This window comes from Fusarium tjaetaba, assembly GCF_013396195.1.
Source record: "Fusarium tjaetaba strain NRRL 66243 chromosome Unknown NRRL66243_c0000348, whole genome shotgun sequence".
NCBI classification, from domain to species: domain Eukaryota; kingdom Fungi; phylum Ascomycota; class Sordariomycetes; order Hypocreales; family Nectriaceae; genus Fusarium; species Fusarium tjaetaba.
This window is the reverse complement of record NW_023501544.1, coordinates 83,169-106,342: the sequence shown is the minus strand read 5'-3', so window position 1 is coordinate 106,342 and position 23,174 is coordinate 83,169. Positions and strand designations below refer to the sequence as shown.

General features: G+C 48.2%; 8 protein-coding genes across 8 annotated transcripts; 4 read left to right on the top strand and 4 right to left on the bottom strand.

Moving 5' to 3' along the window:
- Positions 1–303: 303 nt before the first annotated feature.
- Positions 304–7,223, bottom strand: FTJAE_12627 (ankyrin protein; the record flags this gene model as incomplete). Its single annotated transcript, XM_037345693.1, has 16 exons — positions 304–1,765; positions 1,823–2,479; positions 2,535–3,327; positions 3,385–4,226; positions 4,284–4,317; positions 5,154–5,235; positions 5,289–5,418; positions 5,470–5,873; positions 5,931–5,944; positions 6,000–6,296; positions 6,355–6,533; positions 6,589–6,680; positions 6,737–6,823; positions 6,883–6,956; positions 7,014–7,080; positions 7,143–7,223. The coding sequence occupies 16 exons, from the start codon at positions 7,221–7,223 to the stop codon at positions 304–306; spliced, it is 5,295 nt and encodes a 1,764-aa protein (XP_037200373.1).
- Positions 7,224–8,092: 869 nt separating this feature from the next.
- Positions 8,093–8,917, top strand: FTJAE_12626 (uncharacterized protein; the record flags this gene model as incomplete). The annotated part of the gene is made up of 1 exon (XM_037345692.1): positions 8,093–8,917. One exon carries the CDS (start codon positions 8,093–8,095, stop codon positions 8,915–8,917), a length of 825 nt encoding a protein of 274 aa, XP_037200372.1.
- A 177-nt stretch (positions 8,918–9,094) lies between these two features.
- FTJAE_12625 (transcriptional regulatory) lies at positions 9,095–10,780 on the bottom strand (the record flags this gene model as incomplete). The annotated part of the gene is made up of 3 exons (XM_037345691.1): positions 9,095–9,382; positions 9,438–10,351; positions 10,405–10,780. The coding sequence occupies 3 exons, from the start codon at positions 10,778–10,780 to the stop codon at positions 9,095–9,097; spliced, it is 1,578 nt and encodes a 525-aa protein (XP_037200371.1).
- Positions 10,781–12,145: 1,365 nt separating this feature from the next.
- On the top strand, positions 12,146–14,257 carry FTJAE_12624 (uncharacterized protein; the record flags this gene model as incomplete). The annotated part of the gene is made up of 1 exon (XM_037345690.1): positions 12,146–14,257. The coding sequence occupies one exon, from the start codon at positions 12,146–12,148 to the stop codon at positions 14,255–14,257; it is 2,112 nt and encodes a 703-aa protein (XP_037200370.1).
- A 291-nt stretch (positions 14,258–14,548) lies between these two features.
- On the bottom strand, positions 14,549–15,224 carry FTJAE_12623 (uncharacterized protein; the record flags this gene model as incomplete). The annotated part of the gene is made up of 3 exons (XM_037345689.1): positions 14,549–14,649; positions 14,701–15,087; positions 15,200–15,224. 3 exons carry the CDS (start codon positions 15,222–15,224, stop codon positions 14,549–14,551), a joined length of 513 nt encoding a protein of 170 aa, XP_037200369.1.
- Positions 15,225–16,456: 1,232 nt separating this feature from the next.
- FTJAE_12622 (sterol uptake control 2) lies at positions 16,457–17,920 on the top strand (the record flags this gene model as incomplete). Its single annotated transcript, XM_037345688.1, has 3 exons — positions 16,457–16,954; positions 17,006–17,510; positions 17,565–17,920. 3 exons carry the CDS (start codon positions 16,457–16,459, stop codon positions 17,918–17,920), a joined length of 1,359 nt encoding a protein of 452 aa, XP_037200368.1.
- Positions 17,921–18,288: 368 nt separating this feature from the next.
- Positions 18,289–20,048, top strand: FTJAE_12621 (uncharacterized protein; the record flags this gene model as incomplete). The annotated part of the gene is made up of 3 exons (XM_037345687.1): positions 18,289–18,864; positions 18,916–19,879; positions 19,933–20,048. 3 exons carry the CDS (start codon positions 18,289–18,291, stop codon positions 20,046–20,048), a joined length of 1,656 nt encoding a protein of 551 aa, XP_037200367.1.
- Positions 20,049–20,635: 587 nt separating this feature from the next.
- FTJAE_12620 (3-dehydroquinate synthase) lies at positions 20,636–22,164 on the bottom strand (the record flags this gene model as incomplete). Its single annotated transcript, XM_037345686.1, has 2 exons — positions 20,636–21,740; positions 21,788–22,164. 2 exons carry the CDS (start codon positions 22,162–22,164, stop codon positions 20,636–20,638), a joined length of 1,482 nt encoding a protein of 493 aa, XP_037200366.1.
- Positions 22,165–23,174: the final 1,010 nt, after the last annotated feature.

Genomic DNA, 23,174 nt, shown 5'->3' with positions numbered 1-23,174 from the left:
TATATAATCTATTAATAATAAACCTAGCACGGCTTAGTTTAATATAGTTAGACTTATAACCGTTATACAATAGCCTTTCTATGCGCTTGCGAGGGAAGTATTAAGGCATAATGTATATATTAGCTTATGCCATTATGAGGAATTGCTCACTAAGAGGAATTTAGCCTCGCTTGGTCAAGCGAAGGAAATAATAATTAGATTAGATTAAAAATATACAGGGAATAAACCTTAATTAGGTCCAACAGCTAATAAGACTCTAATTATATAAAGGTAAACAAGAATATATAAACCTCATAAACTAACTTAGTTAATCTTGCTCCTTTTATTTCGCCAAGAGCGAATTAGTCGCTCTCCCTCAGTGATTGCACCGCGTTCTTGGAGAAAGTTGGCGATAGAATTGTCCTTGTCTTCACGCCTTATTGCAAAGTCCAAAGGCAATCGCCCCATTGAGGCACGACGATTAACAGAAACGCCTTTGTCTATTAGACTCTTCACCATTAATTTTGTGCCTGTCGATGCAGCCGCATGAATGGGCCCTATTCCGCTGCCGTCCTCGTCTTCCATGTTGATGCCCGTATCTAGCAACAGCAAGACGACATCATCGCCAAACTCCCGAATAGCATGTGACAGAAGTGGTTTCGGCATCTCATCGAAGTTCGTACTACACTTCGCTCTATGATTGATCAAAAGTTTCACAACTTTGTCGTTTCCCCTTGAGAACGACCGTGACAAGGCAAGGTCGAGATGTTCTAGAGAAATTCTCAATGCCGCGTCTTCTAGTAACAAGGAGACAATATCTAGACGTCCAGACCTGCTTGCGGAAATAAGAACGATGCCGGAAGATTGGTCGCGAATGGCAAGATCTGTACTATGGTGGAGGAGTCGCATGATGCTATCCTCTCCACAATACTCACCTCCATAGTCAAGAGCAGCTTTCCCCGAGTGATTTGTGATGTCTAGTCGAGCGTTTACTGCAAGTAGCGACTCAATGACCTTGGTATGGTCACGAATGCACGCTATCATGAGAGCGGTGTCACCATTGTGATCTTGGTGATCCACATTAGCACCTTTCCCAATAATCTGTTCCAATAGGGCCAAGTCTCCAACAAAGGCAGCCTCCATGAGGGCTGTGCGGCTGTTTTCTCCACAGGCGTCGACCGCACCACGCTCCAAGAGCTTCATGTAAGTCGACTCCTTACCATACCGCACCGCTAATACAAGAGGGATATAGCCATATTCATTCGATGTGTGAGTTTCTACTCCATAGTCGAGAAGGTTTTGAACGATCTCGACATCTCCTAGGATGGCGGCCATGTGTAGGGCAGTGTCTCCATTATATCCAGGTATGTGTGGGTCAGCACCCGAACTCAATAAAGCCTTGACAACACGACGATGAGAATTTCCAATTCCGTCGTATATGTCGAGATTTAGTTCTTCTGACCTCCTGTAGTCAGAGTTGAACTCAAATTCGAATGCCAAACACTCTAGTACCCAAACGAGTGCAGTCCGGCCACAACTATCTCTTGCATTGATGTCAAGATTCTCCCTCACCGACTCTACCACTTCGCTAACCCCGAAAAGCGCAGCCAGGTGCAAATCAATCATATCTCGGGATACTTGTATTGCTTGGCTCCACTTTGCATCAGTCAGAATCCTAATGACAGCCTGGCCCGCTATCCCACATGCTTGGAGGAAGTCGATGGATGTCTTAAAGACTTGGTCCAAGGGCGAGATCCGTCGCACGTGGTAGCCCCAGTTGAATATGCTATATTCATATAGTGGATACGCTTCTAGTTTGTGCCGCCAAAGCCTTTCCTCGCACTTCTTAGGAGAATAATTTTCGCGGAGCTGTGAAAAGATGGAAGAGTCGAACATAATGTAACACCGCCGTCTTTCATCGCCAACAACTCCATGGTCCGGAACTCGTAGGTCCGGCAGGCCGATAGACAAACAAGTGATACACTGCCTTGCAAGATAGGCATCGGCGTTTGAAGGTAATCGACTATCAAGTGAATAGCGGGCGAGGAAATACTCATCAATCAAATGCCGATTACGCCGGAAAATGGTTTCGGTGGTGTAGTGAGCGAGCCGTAGTTCCCTCTTTCTTTTTCTGCTTGTCTTTGTAATCTCGACCAAGCCACAGCATACAGAGAGCAATAACTGTTCGTCAACTATGGCATCCGCACGTAAAGCTGTGTCTCCTTCTCGTAAGGCAAGGCCATCTCGGATTGCGTAAATTGGTAGCTTCCAGCCAGTGCAACATATCCAGGCAAGGACCCGGAAAGCTAGGTCACTAGAGTTTTGATGTTGCTCTCTGAGCCGTTTGACCGTATCACTATATGCCTGGTCCACGATATTGAACTTTGGATCGATATCGTTGTCCTTTGCTCGGTATTCGAATCGCTGTAGAGCATCCTTAACATCTCTTTCAGAGGTCTCGTTTACCAGTGAATGGAGATATAGCCTTGCCAGAAGAAACCTGATTTAGTTGTTAGAAAGAGATATCTGAAATGACGATGTTAAGATAGGCCTACATCCCCCTAACAATTTGTGATATGACCTGTTTTACCAAGCCTTGTAATTCTGCTATTTTACCAATGCAGCTCGACTCTGGCCACCGAAAGCTGTCAACGTAAGCGTAAATATCTTGTTGTTGAGCAGTGATGGAAACCGAAGGGTAGTCGTTGAACTGATTAGAAATGAGGGGGATTGGCCGGGAGGTGGCCAGTAGATTTATGGCCAATTTCCGTTGAAGGAGGAGAAGCTCGGCTGGTAGTGAGTAGAGGTCGCCGTGTTCCACTGCCCACTCATCTAACGCATCAACAACCATAAAGACTTTTGAAAACAGGCCTGATACGACTTTGAGCTCTGAAGTAATCCTTTCAGGAGGGAGCTCCACCCGTCGAGGCTTATATTCGTGGTAAAGCTGCATGATGCCCTCGGGCAGAGGAGACAGTCGCTCACAAAGCTGTCGCAGCAAACTTGCCCGCAATTTGTTGAAGTTTTGCTGATCGACACGGTTATATAGGCAGTAAACATAAGCAATGGCAGTATTTGTATCTTTCTCAAAGCAGGAATAAAGGCTTTCGATGACGGCAGATGCAAGGATCGTCTTTCCAGCCCCGGCGATGCCCGGGCAGAAAAGGACTTTGCCCTTCTGTTGGACCCAAGACTGATATTCCGGCAAGTCCAGAAACCATTGGCACGTTCCCGGAGCCCTTTTACTGCGTTCGTCGAGCTGATAAGTGCCGTAGTCTTCATCTGACAGCCAGTCCAGTACCTCCTGTTCTGCAATGGATCGTTTCAGATCCTCCACGCTGGAAATAACTGGATTGAGTATTATTATTGAGATGCACTATTCCAAAAACATATAAGACTACTGACCTTCATCAACCTTTGAGATCATAATCTGTTCCCTTGCAACAGCCTCTGGGCGTATTCGGCCAAGAATCAATTTAGCATATACAGCCGCTGTCATAGCTGCATAGCCTTGCCATTCATCATTCTTATGAGAGTCACAATAGTCGCAGATTCCGCGAATGATGAGACATCGAAATCCATCCATCAGTCCAGCAGCTTCCATTTCGAAACATAGAATGTCTGCCTTGGAAGCAAGCTCATCTCGCTTAGCAGCATTTTTCATTAGAGTATCGCCCGAAGCAATGGTACCGTAGTGGACTTCAACATTTTCCAGAGGTTCTTGTCGTGGGGTGCGATCTATGAGATCAGTCGGGGCCGTTACACAAGACTCATGACATGGTGCACTCTTATGACCAACTGAAGGTGAAAAAAGAGAATCTGGAACCTCTGGACGTCCATACTTGGCACTCAATCTCTTGTTGTTTGAGATGATGGTGCTGACCTTGTCATGGATCTGAAGGCCCTTTCTCTCGTATTGGGTCTTGAGCCCCGCTACTGCAGCGAGTAATAAAGGTGGTGGTTTATTGTGAGACGCCGTGTGCTGGAACCCTTCTTTTGTAGCTTTCCCGAAGTCGTGTTGAAAGATACCACTTTGGCCCGCCGTAGGTGAGCTGACCACAACATCTCCCAAGCGAATATCATGGTCTTTAGTAGGGGCCCCGCCGCCAATCCCGACCATAAGACCGAATCGAATGTTACGAAAGCTGCGTATCATGTCCTTGGCCACAGTGGCGGCAGATGCTGTCCCGTATTGTCCATTTGGCAGTACAGCGATGACCACCATGTGGCCTTTGATCTTGCCGAAACTGTACACATTGAAGTCATTTGCTTATCTGTGCTCAGGTCCTTCATGAGGCTCATACTCCTCGTGGAATTGTTCCTGGGCAGCGGTGAACTCTGTCGACAGAGCACAAACCCATCCAACCGTTTAGGAATTTGGATCGCTTGGGTCAGACATCTCGAAGAACTCAACGTGTGCAATCTTACGCGAACAAGTATCGTTGGGTAGCGATGAGAGGGTAAGAAATGGATTGGATCTTGTGATGCTGGGGTTGGGGTAGATACATGCGGTGTGGACTTCACGGAGCACAGCCTTGTTGGGCTGTAATCGGACTGCACGGGCGAAATTTGTACATTTTGTCTCGGAATTACAAGCCACAATGTCCCAACAGGGATCTATTTGGTGGTATCTTCACAATAGCCGCCGAGCCCCCCTGAAGTGTAGCACTTGGCACCAGAGCTGCATTGACCGATTTACGCTAGGCAGACAGGCAGACAAGCCAGCCACTCGTTTCTGCGACGGACGCGGACCAAGGATTTTCATCCCCGTCGGCCAATTGAATGCAATGGGATTTTCTGCAAGGATGATATGGCGAGGCAAACTACCAGTGATTTCGCGAACTCTGCAACAGCACCGCAATAAGGACGTGCGACTGTCGGACGCGACAAACCCAACACCTGCTATGCTGTCTCTGGTTAGCCCTCGTTATTGGACGTTTTTGCTGAGAGATCTTGAGGACAGTTAATGATAAGGCGGTGTAAAAAGAGTATCTTCAGAATTATTTATAAATATTTGTGATATAATTGACTATATAAATGTAATTTTATAGGCTATATATCTGTAATGATCGGACACCTAGACCGACGGCCTGAAAGCGGAAACTGCCGTTTTTAGATGACACAGGAATAGAGTCTATGTCACTTCTTAACAATATCACCATATTATCACTCACTGCTACCCACTTCCTTAGGGCTCTTGTCTGAGAACGACCCCTTTACATTTCCCTCTTCAATGCCAACAATGCTATCTCTATACTGCACAACTGTTAGTTCTCTGAGAACTGTGTACCAAGAATCATAAAACTTACGTCGTCCTCAAAAATAGCATTGATTTCTTCAAGCGGCAAACCCAGCGTGTCAGGGAAATAATACAGAATCATAGCGGCACAAAAGCATCCTGGAATGATAAAGCATAGGTAGAACTTCCAGCCAATCGAGCTGCAGCAGTCAGTTTCGAGTCTTCTGCTCACAGATGTAACAGGTACTTACGCGAAAGCAGTGGGTGCAGCAGATAGCCAGATGACGTTCATCAGTGCCAGTGTTCCACAGCCCAGCGAGACACCCTTTGCTCGTATATGAGTTGGAAACAGTTCACCCAAGTAAACAAACTGGGCACTGTCCAACGCAAACTCGTAGATGAAGACAAACAAAAAGAGCATCGCGACACAAGCTCGGAGGGCTGTCTTGTTGTCTGAGCCCGCAAAGTTGGCTACCAACGCTGCTTCGATTATCAGGCAGGCTTGGCAAGTAAGGAGACCGTAGCCGATGAACTTAGGCCTCGGAATCTTGTCGACGACGAAAAGTGCCAGACAGCCACCGCCCCAGCCCAAGGTGAGCCAAGCAGCTGCATAGATGAGCTGTGTCTCGACTCCGAAACCGAGTGCGCCGTAAATCTAAACAAGGTTAGTATTCAGGATCGTTGTTGAGTTCTTCGGGGTGTAGTGTCTGACCATAGGACCGTAATCTATTAACAGTAGGCGGTTAGTAAGTGAGCGAACAGAGTATTTTGGGATACTGACTGTTGATTACAAGAATTCCAGATGTTTGGATACTCGCAAAGGTCCCCATGCCGATAAGGGTTCGCTTTCGGTAGTTTCTGTTCGTAAACATAGCCCAGTATGAGCTAGGGAGAGCCTTGTCGACTTCAACCTGTGTGCGGATCTGCAAGAATTCGACATCCACTTCTTCTGGAGTATGAAGCTTTAGTAGATTCTCCCTTGCCTGATCATGGCGGCCTTGTAGCATCAGCCAGCGGGGAGACTCGGGCAGCCAGTAAAGAAGACCAAGCAACAAGAGTGCTGGAAAGCCCTGGAACACTATGAAAAGCTTAGATCAGCTCCCAGTCAAGTGAAGGGTTGTTCTCTTGGTACCTACCGAACGGGACTCTCCATGCATTTGAGCTCTGGAAGAAATAAAAGCCGTAGCCCACCCAAATCGATGATGCGTATCCAAAGAGTAAGCTTGCTCCGACAAGACCAACGAGAATGCCACGGATTGAAGGGGGTGCTATCTCTGTCATCCATAGCGTCACTGACGAGATCATCATATACGTCCTGGTTGTCAGGTCAGAGCATGATCTTAGGTCAAGTCGTTCATGGTTAAACCTACCCAGCCCCGGATACAAATCGGAAAACAATGAATTGGGCGACGTGCACAGATCCGGCCAGAACAGCCCCTGCTATGATGATGATAGCGGCCGACTGGATGAATGCAAAGTCAGCCATCATCTCTTCGAAAGTGAAAGGATGGTACTCACCACTGCCACGGCTGCTTTTCGTCCCCATTTATCTGCAAAGAAGGGAACTGTCAAGATGAAGATGGCTGCGCCAGCAAAGAAGAGCGACTAGAAGTGAAAGTCTCTGTCAGTGAATAATTTGGGAGACGGAGCCGAGAGTTTCTCACATTCATAGCTGAGATGAGACTAGTTGCGTTCGATCGAGTCGCAAGTCCGAAATACTCGACGAAAGAGGGTTGCGCTGGAGATGATCAACAACATGAGCAAAGCAGGCTATATGGATTTGGCGGTTTCTTACCAACGGTTGCTCCAATAACACCAGAGGAATACCCAAATGACATGGCTCCAAGACTAATGCTCATCATCTAAGTAAGGAAGAGTCAGTCACAAGGACCAGAGAGACATAACTAAAAAGCATGGTACTAACAACGACGAGCAAATAGGGCTTCCATTGTCGCTTCTCGGAGTGCTGCATGCCCAATACTGCTTGCACCTCGTGGTCTGTCATGGCGATTGAAGATATCCGTTTCTTCCTTGAAGAGAAGTTAGATGCAACTAAGGGAAATAACAGAATGCCAAAGATCTGATCAGAGTGTGATGAGGTCAAGTTGTGATTTCCATCGACTCTGTAGAGCCGTCTGACATCCCAGGGTCTATATAGATCACAACTCTCTGCTCAAGTATTACTGTTATCAGCTCCCTCTACTCGGTGATGTTTCGGTGTCCTTTATCTGTCCATAAGTCTCCTTTTGAAGGTTGCTAATGCCTCAGATTCACTATCGAGAGTATAATTGCCGTTTACGCCCATCTTCACTCTACTGATATGGCTGATCTACATTCGCGAGAAGCTCACGGACTTCGATGATAAGATAGTGTTTTGAGCTGCTATTCGAGGAACTATAACAAAGCTAGTTAGTCTCGGAATCAACTGGGGAACACGGTCCGGGCAATGAGAGCCAGTTCCATCTCCCCATACCACTTGACAGTGCCTCGGGGAGGTCAGACTGAGAAATATCGCTTATCTGGTACGCTGTATCTCTGATATGATCTACCTTTCGTTTGGTCTGTAGATAAGGCTCGGTTAAGTATAGCTCCAGACTATAGCAGCCACTAAGTCGACTTAGTGCTACTTTAGAGCCCTTGTAGTTCTTTGCGTCGGCCCGTACCCACTCACACCTCCGAAGTCTGAGTAACCCAGACTGATATGCTAATCGGAGAGATGAAGATAAGCTACAGAGTTATGATAGCTTTGGGGCTATTAAGAAAGACAACATGCCACAGGTCAATTGATAATCGTCATCATAGTCGCATTCACTGTCGTCTCGATACGTCGTTCCCTTTGACCTTACCGCAACTTCAAAACACAAGATTTTCAACATGGGCTCCGTTCATCAGCTTGAGCATGGCTCCCGCAGCACAACTGGGACCTGGGTCCCCTTTGAGTGGGAAGATCCAGTCTTTGGACAACAATCCAAGGGAGAGGTCGTGGTTATTCGAAGCGGAGGAACTTCTGGATCTCTGAGTGCAGGCCTGTGGCGCACGGGTCCAGGAATCGTGGGCTGCAATGAAGACGGCACCTGCGACGTCGTGTATTCAGCTCCCCTCGGCGATGAAACTATGCTGCTGCTGGAGGGCTCGACAGAGGTTACCATCAAATCCACCGGCAAGAAGTATAAACTCAACGCAGGCGACATTATCTGCCACCCAAAATATGTCCAACTTTCGTGGCACACCAACGCCCCTTTTCTTAAGAAGTTCTGGGTCATGTGGGACGGACCTACACCCGGAACCGCAAAGGAAGATCTCATAATTGGCAATATTAACGACAACCCACAAGCTTGGACTTGTTATGCTTGGGACGAGCCAGGCAAGGGCCAACAGCACGCTGGCGAGTTTTACCCAATTAGAGATACAGGCTCGACAGGGAGTCTTGAGGTCGGACTTTGGAGGACGGGCCGCGGGATACCTGGGTGTAACCCCGATGGATCTGCATCCTTTGAATACAGTGCATCTCATGGCGATGAAACCATCATGCTTCTTGAAGGGTTGGTCACCATTACCGAGCATGACACTGGCAAGACGCTCAAGTTTCAAAGCGGAGATATAATTGCACTGCCCTCTGGTCTGAAGGTTACATGGACATCTGAGGCGCCTTTTGTCAAAACTTATTATGTTCTCACAAGCGACAAGTCTGTCGGCTAAGGCTGAGGGTCACTCTCATTCACATACATGCCTAGAGGATCGGACTGAAAAGGGTTAGGACTAGTTAAAGATGCCATAGGTTAAATAGAAGCCGGTAATAGAGAACTCAATTTACGTCGTATTGTCCATCTGCCTATGCACTCAAACATGCATTGCACTGTCTTTGATATGGCCAATTTACATAAAGTTATTGCCACCCGCAAAGTCCATTTCGAATATCGAATTTCCGTTTCCCCAAGGATCCGCCGGCGCGAGATCGAAAAAGTCCATAGACGTGGGGAAATGAATTGGCTGTACTGGCTCAGGAGGGCCATGCTCGGGGCTCGGGGATCGGCTTGATGGAACCCAGTTGTCCATACTGTCCCAGAATGCTGCGAGCTTGGGCTTTGCGCCCATAGCTAGTGTATACTCAAAGAATTGGCGGTAACGGCCTCTATCCTCATACAGACGCTCAAGCTTCATGAACTATCACTTGTCATAACCTAGATCTGGCACAGGCAGTATGCAGAGGGAAACTCACCATTAGCCTCGAACTTTCCCAGTAACGGCATAACTTCAGAAGTAGACCTCGACACTCCTCATATCGTCGAACTGACGCCTCGCGTATCTCACTGTTACTGTCCGACGCAAAAAGAAGGTGGACCGAACCGGCAACCATGGCGCAGTACCCTCTGAAGCAAGAAACTGTGACGCAGCCGAGATTTTCCGTCTCTTGCAGCATCGTGAGTGCAGTGGCGTGGCTTCTAGCTGACGTCCAAGCTTTGCTCAAGAATCCTGGAGGTGTCCTGCTGGCCGACTCTGCTAATCGATGCTGGAGAAGGAATGGGTGGTGCAGCAGACAGCCCGCAAGGTGGAACAAAGCGCGGCCATATATGAGGGGCCCCGCGGCTCGTGGGTCTACCACGCCACCTGAAGTCAGTGTTTGCTCCCATACAGCATTCAATGGATCTAGCAGTCCGTAATTGAGTTCCAGCCGCCATAGAGTTGACTCGAGCGCTGAGTACTGTGAAGCAGCAGACCAGGGAACATCATCGTGAACCCGTGAGTCCTCTCGCAGCACGTAATTCACCACCCGGATCAGTGTCGCTGCCATCAATATGATTACAGAGAAATGGCTGTGTTCAGGAAGCTCGGTAACTGCTGGTGCGTCTCCAACGAGTTGTTCAAGTACTGGACCCCGATTCTCACAGCAGTCTCGGAAGGCCTGTTCGTTGGACGGAAGACGTAATAGGCAATCCTTGTCTTGAAGCGCAGGTGGTCTTTCTCGCCCGCAGGACATCAGCCTGTCAAGTAGGTAGATAGACCAGAATGTGCGTCGGTATTCCTCCTGAACTTCAGGACGAAGACGCGGATCGGGCTCAGTGTTGAATCGGTAGCACTGCGCTATGCGAACAGCCAAGCCAAGCTTGATCCATGCAGCGCGACATCGGCCATCTGGGAAAGATCAGTTCTACAGATAATATGCTTATAAAAGAGGGATCGCATACCGGAGTAGTCAATGACGCAAAGAAGGTGAATCGTCTGGGCAATCGTTAGACTCTCCGCAGAGTCAATGTTGGCCGTCGAGCGCTTGATGGCAATCTCCCACGCCTGGTCTGCACAGAGTAGCAATGGTCTACTGGAATGAGAAAATCGACTGGCTGTGGCCAACAAGGCCAGGCAAAGGTAGTCGGGGAGCGTCTGAGCTACCAAGCGACGGCGAAAGCTTTCCTCGTGGAAGAGGGAGTATGGTTGGTTGTGGCAGAACTGAAAGTACAGGTCTGCCGCAGCAGAAAGCGTCATGTCGGACGTAACAGCCAGCCACTTGGCATCTCCAGCAATATTCTCTTTGTGGCCCATACGGGAGTTGTTTCTGTCTGCCATGCCACGTTCGTTGGTGAGAAGAGTTATGAGACTACCCAATTACTTGGTCAGCCGAGGGAAATTTTAGCTGTACACAACCTCAAAAGCCTTGCCTTTGCACACTCGTTTCAAGCGAAGTTATTCGGGACTCGAGGGAAAGTGAAGATGATATCCCTTCGTCTTTTGTTCCCGCCATCAGTAATAGGCGCGGGGCCCTATTAGAGTCATTTTGATCCTCGCTTTTGGGTGCTTCTTCATAGCAGCATTCCTGCTTGAGGCGTGCGCAGTATGTGCATGTCGGACGCTCGCCAGAGCAGCGAACCTTTTTGCGCCTTGAAATAGTCAGCTTCTCCAAGTAATTCCGTGAGAAAATAGGGGGAGGCACTGCATGCTTCATACCTGCAATTGGCACATGCCTGTCGTGTCCGCTTCAGTCTGTACTCGTAGGGCTCTTGATCCATCGCTGCCGACTTCGGGTATGTATCCCCTGGAAGGATCCCCGATTAGTTAAGTGATTGCAGCCTATTACCAGCATTACTCTAACCTTGATTGCATAATATGCCCTGGCCACGCGTATTCTGTGTTGGAGCAACGCCGTAGAGTCAGGATGAGCTTTTGCGGGGATGTTACGAACCTGGGGAAGCTTAGCAATGTGCATGGGAGTCCCCTCTCTGCCGCTCGTTATCATTCCAGCCAAACCTCAGATACGCAAGGTCTTCGCTTAATCCTTATCTGAAGATTCTTGCTACAAAAAGCTTAGCACTGTACTACAAATACCTAAGCTAAAGTTTGCAGGCCGTACCCGCTGGCCATTATCTTGACTCAGTGCACTAGGAGTCATAGCGCTCTCTGATTGACTACATCAAACCCACTCCGTGATTTAGTGGTGTCTCTTTAGAGGTCTCTGCTTAAAGCTCTAGTGGGGTCAAGGTGTTGATAGGTTACCTTGACTGAATGAGAAGATATGTTGAGTCTTTTGCTTCTCGTAATTAAAGATCGGTTCTTAAGACAGCTTTTGAAATCCCAAGCCGCTACAAACAAGATTCAATAAGTAGCCAAGACACGTTATTCTGTTTCAGCCTCTTGCGCTCCTTGCTCGGGTAAATTTGCTGAGCATCCGCCAGGCTTCGAAATATATTAAGCAAACATCTCCCAAGACGCTGTCTCTGCAAAGCAAAAGCTTACCATGCAGTGCTTCGCACTTCCATCTTCATTTGGTGATTCATCCGCCACAACGCCACGCCCAGTCAAATCGTGGCGCGAGCTATCCCAAGCCCGCCCCGTTTGGCTCCACGCTCTGCTCGAACGGCGTCGGTATATGCATCTATACCCTGCAACCTGTCGCAATCGCTAATATCATCTGAGATGGGGGTTACCTTTTCAGAAATGCTGCGCGAGATACACGGCGACTTGCAGCGCAAATGGAGAGTTCATGGCTCCAAAGTCGAAACCGCCTGGCGATCATTCAACAAAGCGCAGCGAGCGAGATGCATCAAGGCTACGGAACTCAAGGGACAACCCTTGAAGCATTCTCGGGATCCCTTGCTAGGCAACCTCAGTAAGTTTATACCAGAGTGGAATATTGATGATATTACAGACCCCGACTCGAACTTGTTCCTCGATATTCTCAAGCACCGCGCTTCGACATCCATGTCAGTGCAGGTCCGCAGTGGTCACAACGGAACCGCTGGAGATCTCGATATCATCGATGAGATGACGCGGTCCCGAGACTTGAGCCTTGTAGATGAGTGCACGAACTGCTTTACAGTCTTACATGAGTGGCAGTATGGATCCCGTTTCCTTATACCTCCAGTCTACAACGATATGGTAGTCCTTCCCGAGTTAAAGTCTGCCATTCAACTACGATACATCACTCCAGAGTCTCTAGGACAGCTCATTCTTAAGCGGCAACTTCATCTGTTGCAGGTTCTTAACATCATGATTGTGGAAATTCTGCACCAAGGCTCCAGAACCAGAGATCGGAGCCTACCGGCCAAGAATTCCAAGCCGCCGACCGCTCCTCTATCCGATTCTGCCGCCAAGCAAGCGACCGTCAAGCTCAATCCCAAGGAGCTTTTCGTCGTTGCTTCCGACCAGGAATCATCCCTTGAAGAATATCTGTCGCTTCTTTGCACAGAGCCCACAGTTCTTTGTGCCGACGTCAAAGTGCAGTTCTTCAGCCGTCCCGAGCTCGTGCCGGACGAGAAGGGCCGATCGCTACCAGTCCATACAGACAAGTACGTTGGGCCTGCTGTCTTCGACACAATCCATCACGCAGTCCAAGGAATCGCTATCTGGGAATCCATCACTGATCTGCTTAACCTACTGGAGCAACCATCCACCGATAAGCTGTACAAGTCGACGATCCTCCAAGAGCTCTCCAACATGTGCCATTTCGAGTACACCCGCACTCAAGCACTGTTCAAGCGACAAGTGTCGACAGGAACTGGATCGAAGTGGTTCAGAAGACTGTCTAAAGTGTTCGGTCATTCAGGCAATGTCAAAGTCTCGATGAAAGGCAAACCGGAGGAGCTCACGCGCTCTGATCCTCAGCTCCATTACTTATTGCGACTATGCCAGCCAGAAACGACCGTCACGAAAGCTGTGGACTGGATGCAAAAGCTTAGTGGCCTCTACAAAGCGCACCCCTTGGAACGAGAAAGGCTTCAGGAGAGGGAGTCTCGTACGCTGTACAATATGGCTGCCATCATCGCATTCGTCCAGGATCTTTCTGCTGTGTATGTGCTTCCCTCTCCGTCGCGCAAGAAGGGTACTGTACTAGTTTCTGCCCTGCAGGAAGTTGGCGCCGATCTTGATCTGATAAAGAGGGAAGTTGATCTTTGCGACTATGCTGCACCTATTGACAACTTGCTTGAACCTGGCGTATCCCCCAAGACACTGGAGGCGCTCAATACGTTCGTCAAGGGTAGAACAAGCACGACGATGAGATCTTTGTACCATGATGAACTGAACAAGACATTCCGGGATATCGAAAAACAGTACCAGCAGGTCAAGCAAAAGTCGAAGAAAGATACCGAAGCGGAATTTGTACCCATTGACACTACTACCCTGGACGTCAAGAATCGAATCACGACTCTAAAACAAAAGGCAAAGACACGCCCAGAACATTCCTCCGTCTACGCGAATACCCCAATCACAGTCTCGCTTGATGAAAAGGAACCTGTAAAGGCAGCCCAGCCAGTAAAGGTCAGCCCATCAACAGCCGAGGTCTTTGCGACTCTCTTCGACAAAACTCAATCACGCGGATCCGTCAGTTGGTCTTCCTTCGAGGCGGCCATGTATGAGCTGGGTTTTTCGGTGTTGCCCCGATTTGGATCTGTGTACACGTTCAGACCCTCTGAGGATATGGATATCAAGCGGCCTTTTAGCATTCACCGACCTCATCAGTCGCAAATCGAGGGATATTTGATTCTGATTTTGGCGAGACGTCTGAATCGGGCTTATGGATGGAGCGAAGATTCGTTTGTCACAGAGTAAGAGTGTCTCGTGTCACAAGCATATATCTGGAAGAATATGTCGATTTGCATCCGATACGAGATGTCGCGATTCCTGCAACTGGATTTCACGTGTTGTTAGAGTTTGGGATGGCACAAAGGTTCTCGTCATATCGTCTCAGATTGATCGTTATCACCACGTCAAAATAATACAAAAAGATGAGAAAGTTAGAGTCAACCCTCCATCTCATTTAGATCATCATTTCTCTTGACAATGTGACTTATAGACGCCTAGTACATACAACGTGATCAGCAAGTGACTTCATGAGATATATCAGAATGGGCCAGACATACCGTTTAGAATGGTCTGGAAAGCACGCTCAACTTGACCGTTTTCGCAAGCGGATGTTTCGATAAACCGAAGTTTGTTGAGTTCTGGACTCCATCAGTACTCTTGAACATGTCAGCAAGGACACATCAACCTACTCGCAAATTTCCTCCCCTCCTCTGTTGTCACAGACCTTCTCCGCTCCAGATCCGTTTTATTCCCCACGAGCATAATAACGACCCCAGGTTCACCGTGCTTCCGAACCTCTTCCAACCAGCGCGCTGCGTTCTCAAAACTCTGGCGTCTGGTTATATCGTAGACCACCATTACAGCTACCGCATCATCGTAATATCGTACCGGCGCACGGTATTTTTCTAGGCCAGCTGTGTCCCAGATATTGACTTTGACGGCCTTGGAGTTGCATTGCACGATCTTGGTGGTGGGCTTCACGCCGATCGTTGGTGTGGAGTCAGGCTGGAATTCGCCTTGTATGAATTGACTCGCGATATTTGACTTTCCAACAGTTGAGTCGCCCAGGAGAATCACTGATATCGGTTAGCAACCAGTAATTACTGGGAGATGAGTGCTAGCTATTAAACCTTTCCAACGGTACTGCAAACTGGGTTAGCTTTGGACAACGATCGAGATGGAACATACCTACATCGTATGGTATATCGCCCATCTTTCAAAGGCTTGATGGGTTGAACTTCAGTTGTAAAATTTGAGTGAAGGAGTTGACACGGACGTTGACTTACCGCCACTTTTGACAGGGGCGCTGACTAACATTGGGTTCCCTCCGTATCGCAGGGGATATAAGCGAGATCAGAAGCGAGAACGAGAAGAGCGCTACGTTTCGTTTAGCTTTGTGGCGCGGGTTCTATAGTCTCGTATAGAAAGCCACTGGTGAATTATTCATAAATCCTTCAGGGTTGGCTATGGGCACAATAGCCCTCGCTACCAGTACTGATTTAAACAAGCACCAAGGTACAACGTATTTCTTTATACGAGAACTTGTGAAGTCATCAAATCTCTTGATTCAATTGGCTATTAAAGGATTATGCGTAATATTATCTTATTCATGTGCTTCTAATGGTACATAAAAGTCTAACCTGCAGAGTTCGCTTACCCATCTAAGCACAGCCGGAGCACCCTCGTAATGAATTGAGGAGGACACAATTTCTGACCTTGTTTGTGAGAGTAGATCATAGATAAAACATACGAGAATTTGCTAGAAAAAGGTTAAAAATACGACCGAGCACCTGTGGCTTCTCAATTGCAGGGATATCGGCCAGGTCAAACTCATAGTGATCGGTATAGCTTCGGCTTCAACTATCCATCCATCGGTTGTTGGTCCAATTGGAAACGCTTTATTCATCGCATGGCCAGCATTGGGAAGTACATTGGAGAAATTTATCTCACTACGTTAATGTTCTTAGCATCGAGTTTCCCGTCCGCAGACGCGATGCATGCACCAACATCAGTGTCAACTTGGTTCGATGAAGATAGGCAGAGGTTAACTCTTCCCGGAAGATCTCAAGAACTGGCTCCGCCTGTTGGATGAATCTACCTTCTCCTGATACATTGTGCCATGTATCGGAACAGCAAATGGATTTGAGGATTTGCGACCCAAGAATGCCAGGTTAAGGAACCTCCAGTTGAGTAATTTAGTTTGTACCTAACCTCTTTAGCACTAACTACTTTATTTTCCCTTATTATAGTTATGATAGCACTGGAATGCTAACCTAACTATACCTAGGACCAATCGGCTTATATTAACCCGTGCTTACACCTGTTTCCGCCCCCAGGCCCTGGCCATGCAACCCAACCTCAGCCTCAGTAACATCTGGATGCATCATTCATCGCTCTAATATATGCTGATACACGCTCGCTTCCGTCGCTTAGAGACTTTACAAAATGGATAGTGCTCTGTCGTCCTCAGAGTCCCGAACCTTGTACGTTGATGGCGAGCTTTCGCAGGTTATCAACAACAGGCTACCTTCCGATAGTCCATCACTCAGACAATCACTCCCTGCTGATGCATCGACGTCTACCTCATCAAGCTCTCCCTCGTCGCTGCTAATTGGTCGTCCTCGTCGCAGACCGATTCCTCGCAAGGGTCACACCAAATCAAGGCGGGGATGCTTCCATTGCAAGCGTCGCCGTGTCAAATGTCAGGAAACAACACCCTCTTGTGATAACTGCGATCGTCTTGGCCTTCAATGCGAGTATCCTCAGACTTCAGGCAAAGGGATAATAACCCTACCTTCACCTCAACCTACCCAAGCACTATCTCAAGCGCAACTTTCCATGGTTGATTTACGATTCTTTCACCACTTTCTTCTCCATGCGTACCCTGGTCTTCCTATCCAGGGCGAAGAGGTATGGAAAGAAGTTGCAAAGTATTCTCACGGCGTAAGCACAAACATACTGCAGGATCTTCGAGATATTTACTGACGAAAGCAGTTCGACTTCCTGGCTCACGCCATGCTGGCCGTCGGTGCTTCGCATCTAGGCCTCTGCAATGGCACTGACTATAACTCAGACGCCATATCGCATCGCGTCAAGGCCATCAAGTCGCTTAATTCTGCTCTCAGTACCCCTTGTCAAAACAAGGAAGAGGGCGATGCTCGTTACGCCACCCTCATGGCTTTAACGTGGCAGTCCTCCTACATGCCTGATGGGATGCAAGAGTTCTTGTCCATGCTTCGTGGCTGTACTATTGTTTCTAAATGCTCCGTCTTCCAATTCGAGGACTCCGCGTTTCGAATGTTCACAACAGAAGGGCACGTACAGCGTGTTGAAGATATCAACAACGGATTCGACATCGGCCTATCCGATGATGAAGTCATTGACGATGGCATTGCATCCTTGAAGGCTATTGCGCCTCTGAGTAAAAGCACGCTTGAAATCAATCTGGTCGCAGCTCTTCAGAGTATCCTCGATATGTCGCGGACTACATGCGTCGGTGGTAAGATGCTACATCTATATCGTTCTGGATAAGCATTTGCTGACTTCTTGATAGCCTTTGGTGCCGTTTGCCGCGCCTACCAATTATTCGGAGCGGCCAGTGATTCTGACTTCCTCACAATTTCCGATGCTGACAATTGCGTCGCCCAAATAATAATGGCCCATTTCTTCGCCATTGAGTATGTGCTTGCTTCGATCGCTCTAGCACCAGTATCGCCATCCTTCCCATTCCGCAAGACTATCATCACAGCCTGGATACTACGAGTCAAGAGACAGGTCCCAGCAAGTTATGGAGCGTATATACAGTGGCCGCTTGAGTTTGTTTCAAAGGCCAACACTGATTGGGGGATAAAACCATCTTGTGACTCGGCAAGGGGAGGAAAGAAAACTCAGGACCTTAACCCTAAGTGATAAGAGTATTTAGGTAAATTTACCCTAAATTTAGGGGCCTCTTTACTTACTTTATTTCGACACCCTACATATATCAAGGTTCTGTGTTTTCTTGCCCCCGAGGCTCGGGTATCGTTGGTGGCAAAGTAATTCTACAACGGCCCCCAAATGTTATCGCAGGATGATTTATCAGCCCGCGTCTTGGCAACCGAATCTCACCAAATCATAAATCAATATAGAGGCAGTGCTTACTGTGGAACCCTGCTAGCGCATCTCATAGGGCTAAATCTGTAGGCTTCAGGGGTCCTATATCAGCCTCAAATGAGATTACCTAGGTACCTTGACTTTTTCATCCTCTCCTCTCTCTCTCTTGTTCATCTTTTGTTAAAATGGTTGAACGAAAGTTCCAGATCATTGACAAATATGACTTTAACAGAGCATATCACGGTATTGAGATATCCGAACAGTGGCAAGCCTGGGAGACTGCGCACTTCTTTCGCGTCAGGTCCATCATTGAGAATCCGACAGTCGGCGTGCGGCTTATTTCCTATGGCTGCGATAATGGGGACGGTAGTTCACTCAACTGTACGACGACATGTTCCAACGCAACGCTCATGTACAGATTGCCTGAGAACCTCTGGAACTGTATCACGCTCGCGACGCTGGGAATGCTAGTCGGCCCTGGGAACGATACGATTGACAGGGAGAGCGAGAAGAAGATGGATGAGCAGTTTCATTTTGAGACTGTTGAGAAGTTCAATTCCTTGAACGTCTTCCGGAAAGTGAGAGACTGCGCTTGGGCTTCTTGTTCTGACTCTACGTACGGCAGTTGTACGAGCAGTCTTCAAGGCTTCAAGTGCGGTCCCGTTTCACCGGATAATGTCGCCAAGTTTGGAAGGGTCATGGCAAAGCATTACTGTCAGGCTGCGAGTGCTGGAATTGACTTGGACATCGCTGGACAAGGTGTAGGTACCCTAACCCTGCCCCTCACGGAACGATCTAACGAACTCTTGTAGATCGTCACAGCATATGTTATCCAGCTGGTGCTCGTTCTGTTCCTCAGCCTGTGCTTCAAACTCACAACCTCCTGGGTCCGAACCTTTGGCCGCGTGAGTAGTTCATTTCGAAAACACTCTGCATTTCGAGACACATGCCAAAGGTGGCAAACAACACTGTCCGAAACACGCTTCGCGAAAGCTTCATCCTCTGCCATGATCGACTTTCAAGAATCACAAGCGTTGTTCGCTGCTACCATCTCGATCACAGCTATCATCACTTTCGACGGTGGAAATAGAGCCGGTTTAGCCAACATGCTCACGTTATTCTCGTGGATTTTCAATCACCGCATCCTGCAAGGACTCATCACAGCAGGCATGTACTGTGTTCTAATCGCACAGCTTGTCATGCACAGAGCTGGAGAGCGTCGATTCTATACCCTATTCTTCGTTGTCTTATCTTGGGTCCTCATGACTGTCATCACAGAGTTCCAGGACTTCAACGCCGACGCATTTGAAGAACACTTGAAACAGGTCTCGACTGTGGATGCTTGCGGAGGTAACCCCGGGCCGATGAGCTTTTGTCAGGGAATCAAGGAGAAGAACAGCTATGATTTCTTCAACGTTACACTTGCTTGTAGTTTTGCTGTTCACGTCATTGTATCGTGTCTTATCATCGACTGGGCTGTACATTTCGCCAAGACACGAATGACGGGAGATAAGATCAAGTATACAAAGATTGGCGGTGACTCCCGGACGATCTTCTCATTCGCAGAGACCAAAGGCGCAAAGCTCTTATTGGGAGTCTTCTGGGCTGGTATTGAACTCCTAACCGTTACCATGATCTTCATTAGTCTACACGAGTTGTTTGAACTTCTTGATATGCATTCATCTGATGGTGGCCTGTCGACATGGGGCTTTGGACAGCTCGTCGCCGTGGCTATCTGGTTCCCAGTGATGATCAAGTTTGTCTGTCTGAGCATATGTAAGTCCAACACCGAGCGGTGATGGCCGATGAATACTTGCTGACTATTGTAGTTGGACCTCGGAAAGAGGTCAAGCAAAGGTCTAACATAGACAGACCGCAGGTCTTGGAGATGGCTAGTTACGCACACAACATCAAAGCGGACAGCCCAATATCTAGTTCTACCTAAGCATTCTTAACATATATGTTTTGATATCTTTTGTATCATACCGCCGTTCTATGGCGAGGTTCAATGCTCTGGTTCTGGAGGAGACCATAATCAATTACTATCAGCATGTCGGTGGTGCGGATACTGAGGAAGATTGATCGGAAGAAGGCCTTCAAGAATACCGGCGGAAGATGAATGTACGTTGCCAGGACTATAAAAGACGTTGCATGGCACAAGAAGGGAGTTCTTCGCGGAGAGCGCGGCGGTTGGCCTCATTAATATCATCAACGGGGTGATGGGTTATGGACAGGAGGAAGTCAAGCAAGAGTACTGATTCTACAGATCAGCAAAGGTTGAAAATGAAGAGCACAGTACAGAGCATACAGTCACACCGTAATCGAAGCCTCATATGGAATAGAATCCTTTGTTGTATATTGAATTGAAAGTAAAACCGTGGATGCTGAGTGATTTATCATCTCGTTCTCAGACCCGGTATCATAATGCTAAAAGGACCAGGATGTAAAGTAATCCCAGTCAACTAACCCAAGTGCCCAACAATCGTATACGCATTTTCCGATGCAGTGATTTTTGTTTTTGTTTTGATGCAATCATTGACTCTCAACAGTGACAGCCTTGGCGATCTGGTTCTGAATACCATTCGCCTTCTCCTTCAGGTCACTGAGGATCCCCTTGTCCTGGTGGCCCTTGGTCTTGGAAGAGCTGACGACATAGTCATCGTCACTACTAGAGTCTTGCTGAAGGCCATCAACACCCTCGGGACCAGAGACATGAAGCTTAGCGTTCTCGACGCCGTTGAGGGGAATGTTCTGAGCATTGCCATTCTCAACTGGGGCACCGTTCATGGTGTAACCAGTGTCGCTAGCGTCAACGAAGGCTTCGAGACCAGCGCCCTGACGAGGGTAAGACTTCATGATCTTCTTGTGCTCCTCAAGAGCAGCGACCATCTCGTCGTGGCTGACGTCGTTCAAGAAGACACAATCGCCCATTGGGTTGATGGGAACAGCAGCGCGAAGCTTGCCGTCACGGGTCTTGAGAATAGCAGCTGTGGCCTTCTCGAGAAGAGAAGCATCGAACTGAGGATGGTCCATGGAGAGACCAGCTCGGGAGAAGAGGTTCAAGAGACGGGTATGTTCCTCTGATGAGAGGAGACCACGGATGTGAGCGAGGGTAGCAGAGTATGCCATGTCAATGGAGATAGCATGACCATGACGAAGAGGCGTCTCAGGGACAAGCTCGTGAAGAGGAGACCAAGTATGGCCGTAAGCAATAACACGATCAAGCATAATCTCATGCAAGTTCGGTGTCTCAAGCTTCAGCATCTCATGGATACCCGCACGGCAGATCTTATCAGCAACCTCCTTAATCTCAGGAGAAGCATCATCAGATCGCCCAAAGCCAGTGTTGATAAGCTGCTCGCAGTACTTCTCAAGAAGATCATAAGTATCCTTATGAGCACAAGTGGAGATCTTGATCAGCTCCGCAAAACCGTTGCGGATCTGTGCTACGGGGAGACTGCGGAGGAAAGTGAAGTCAAGGAATGTGTGAGATGGGGCGTGGTAAGCTCCAAGACGGTTCTTGTAGCGGCCGTAGTTCACGGCGACTTTGATGGAGACTGAGGCATCGATGAGTCCAATGACTGTGGTTGGGATGCGGATGTAGTTGGTGTTACGGCGATATGCAGCACAAGCGAAGCTGTATGGTCAGTCAAGTTGTTCACAGCGGTAAATGAGGAGACTTACCCAGCAACGTCAGTGACGAGACCGCCACCAACAACAAGAACAGGCTCCTTTCGGTAAATGCCGAAATCGGTCATAGAATCAACAATCGACAACAGCGTATCCATGCTCTTTGCCTTCTCGCCAATCATAGTCTTGTGAATGGTAAGAGGAATGCCATAATGATCAAAGTACCTCTGCATCTCGTTACCATAAAGGTTAAAGATGTTGAGGTCCATCACAGCCAGACATCGTCCCCAGGGGGAGTACAGCTGGTAGAGCTGAGGATTGGCAGTGTTGAAAACACCATCGAGAAACTCAAAGTCATACTCGATCTTCTCGTAGCCACAGACAGCGAAGCCCTTGGCGGTGGGCTCGACGGTAGCACTCATATCAGACATGGTGGGTGGTAGATTTGGAATAGTACAATAGGGATGGAAGGGTGTAGAGGATGTGTGTAGTTTGGAAGTGATGGTGATGGGGAGAGCTTTTTATGTGTGAATACCACCCCCCTTCCGAGGGATATTCAACTGCCGACAAGCTTTCAAGCCGGGGTTCTTTTCACGAGAGCAAGTTAACACTACATGAGTCGTCGGTAAACGAGTGGTTGGGGCCCAAGTACAGAGACATGAGGACTGTTTTCATTGGGTGCGTGGTTTGAGGCCCGAGACTTGGCTACAGGTGCATGTTTGCGCGCAGATGCATGTATCTAATGTTGGTGTCATGATGGTCAAGCTTATGATGGGTCTGAAGCATTAGTTCCTACGCTTCTGTAGCAGTGCATACAACATAGCCCATAGAAAACGAGCAGTTGAGCACGACATATGTTCTCTCTAGCCTGTTTGGTACGGTGTATTGCGAATCTCTCTTCCTCGAGGTGTCATACAGCAACGGGATGTACCGTAAATTTGTCGTTCAGGGGTAGGATCTGAGGCCCCGCGTGGGGCAAGATTGTACCTAGATCTTATGTCCTAGGAGAAGGTAAAGAATACTGTATTGTCGTAAAGACGGGGCGATGTTAGCGCGAGGGCGTCGATTACACTACCATCTCGCATGTGCGCGTCATTCATTAGGTTTTCCCCACGTTTAAACCTAGCGGGATATCCCTTGGCCACAAATACATGTGAAATGCCTAGACCCTGAAGTGAGATCGGGAAAAGGGACAATGGGAATGTTGCACTGCAGATCTACGATATCTACCCTTGCGCCTTACGGGCACCGTTATTCCCTGACCGCTCTTATTTTTCCGAATTGCTTTTTTTCTGCAGCACTTTATACCCACCTTCTCAAGAGTCTAGCACGTCATAGATGTAAGCAGACTCCTAGCACAGCGTCTCGGTGTAGCAGTATAGTGGGCTGATGAACAGAGAACGAGAGTCTCGACCCTATACACACAGTGACAATTCCGCAC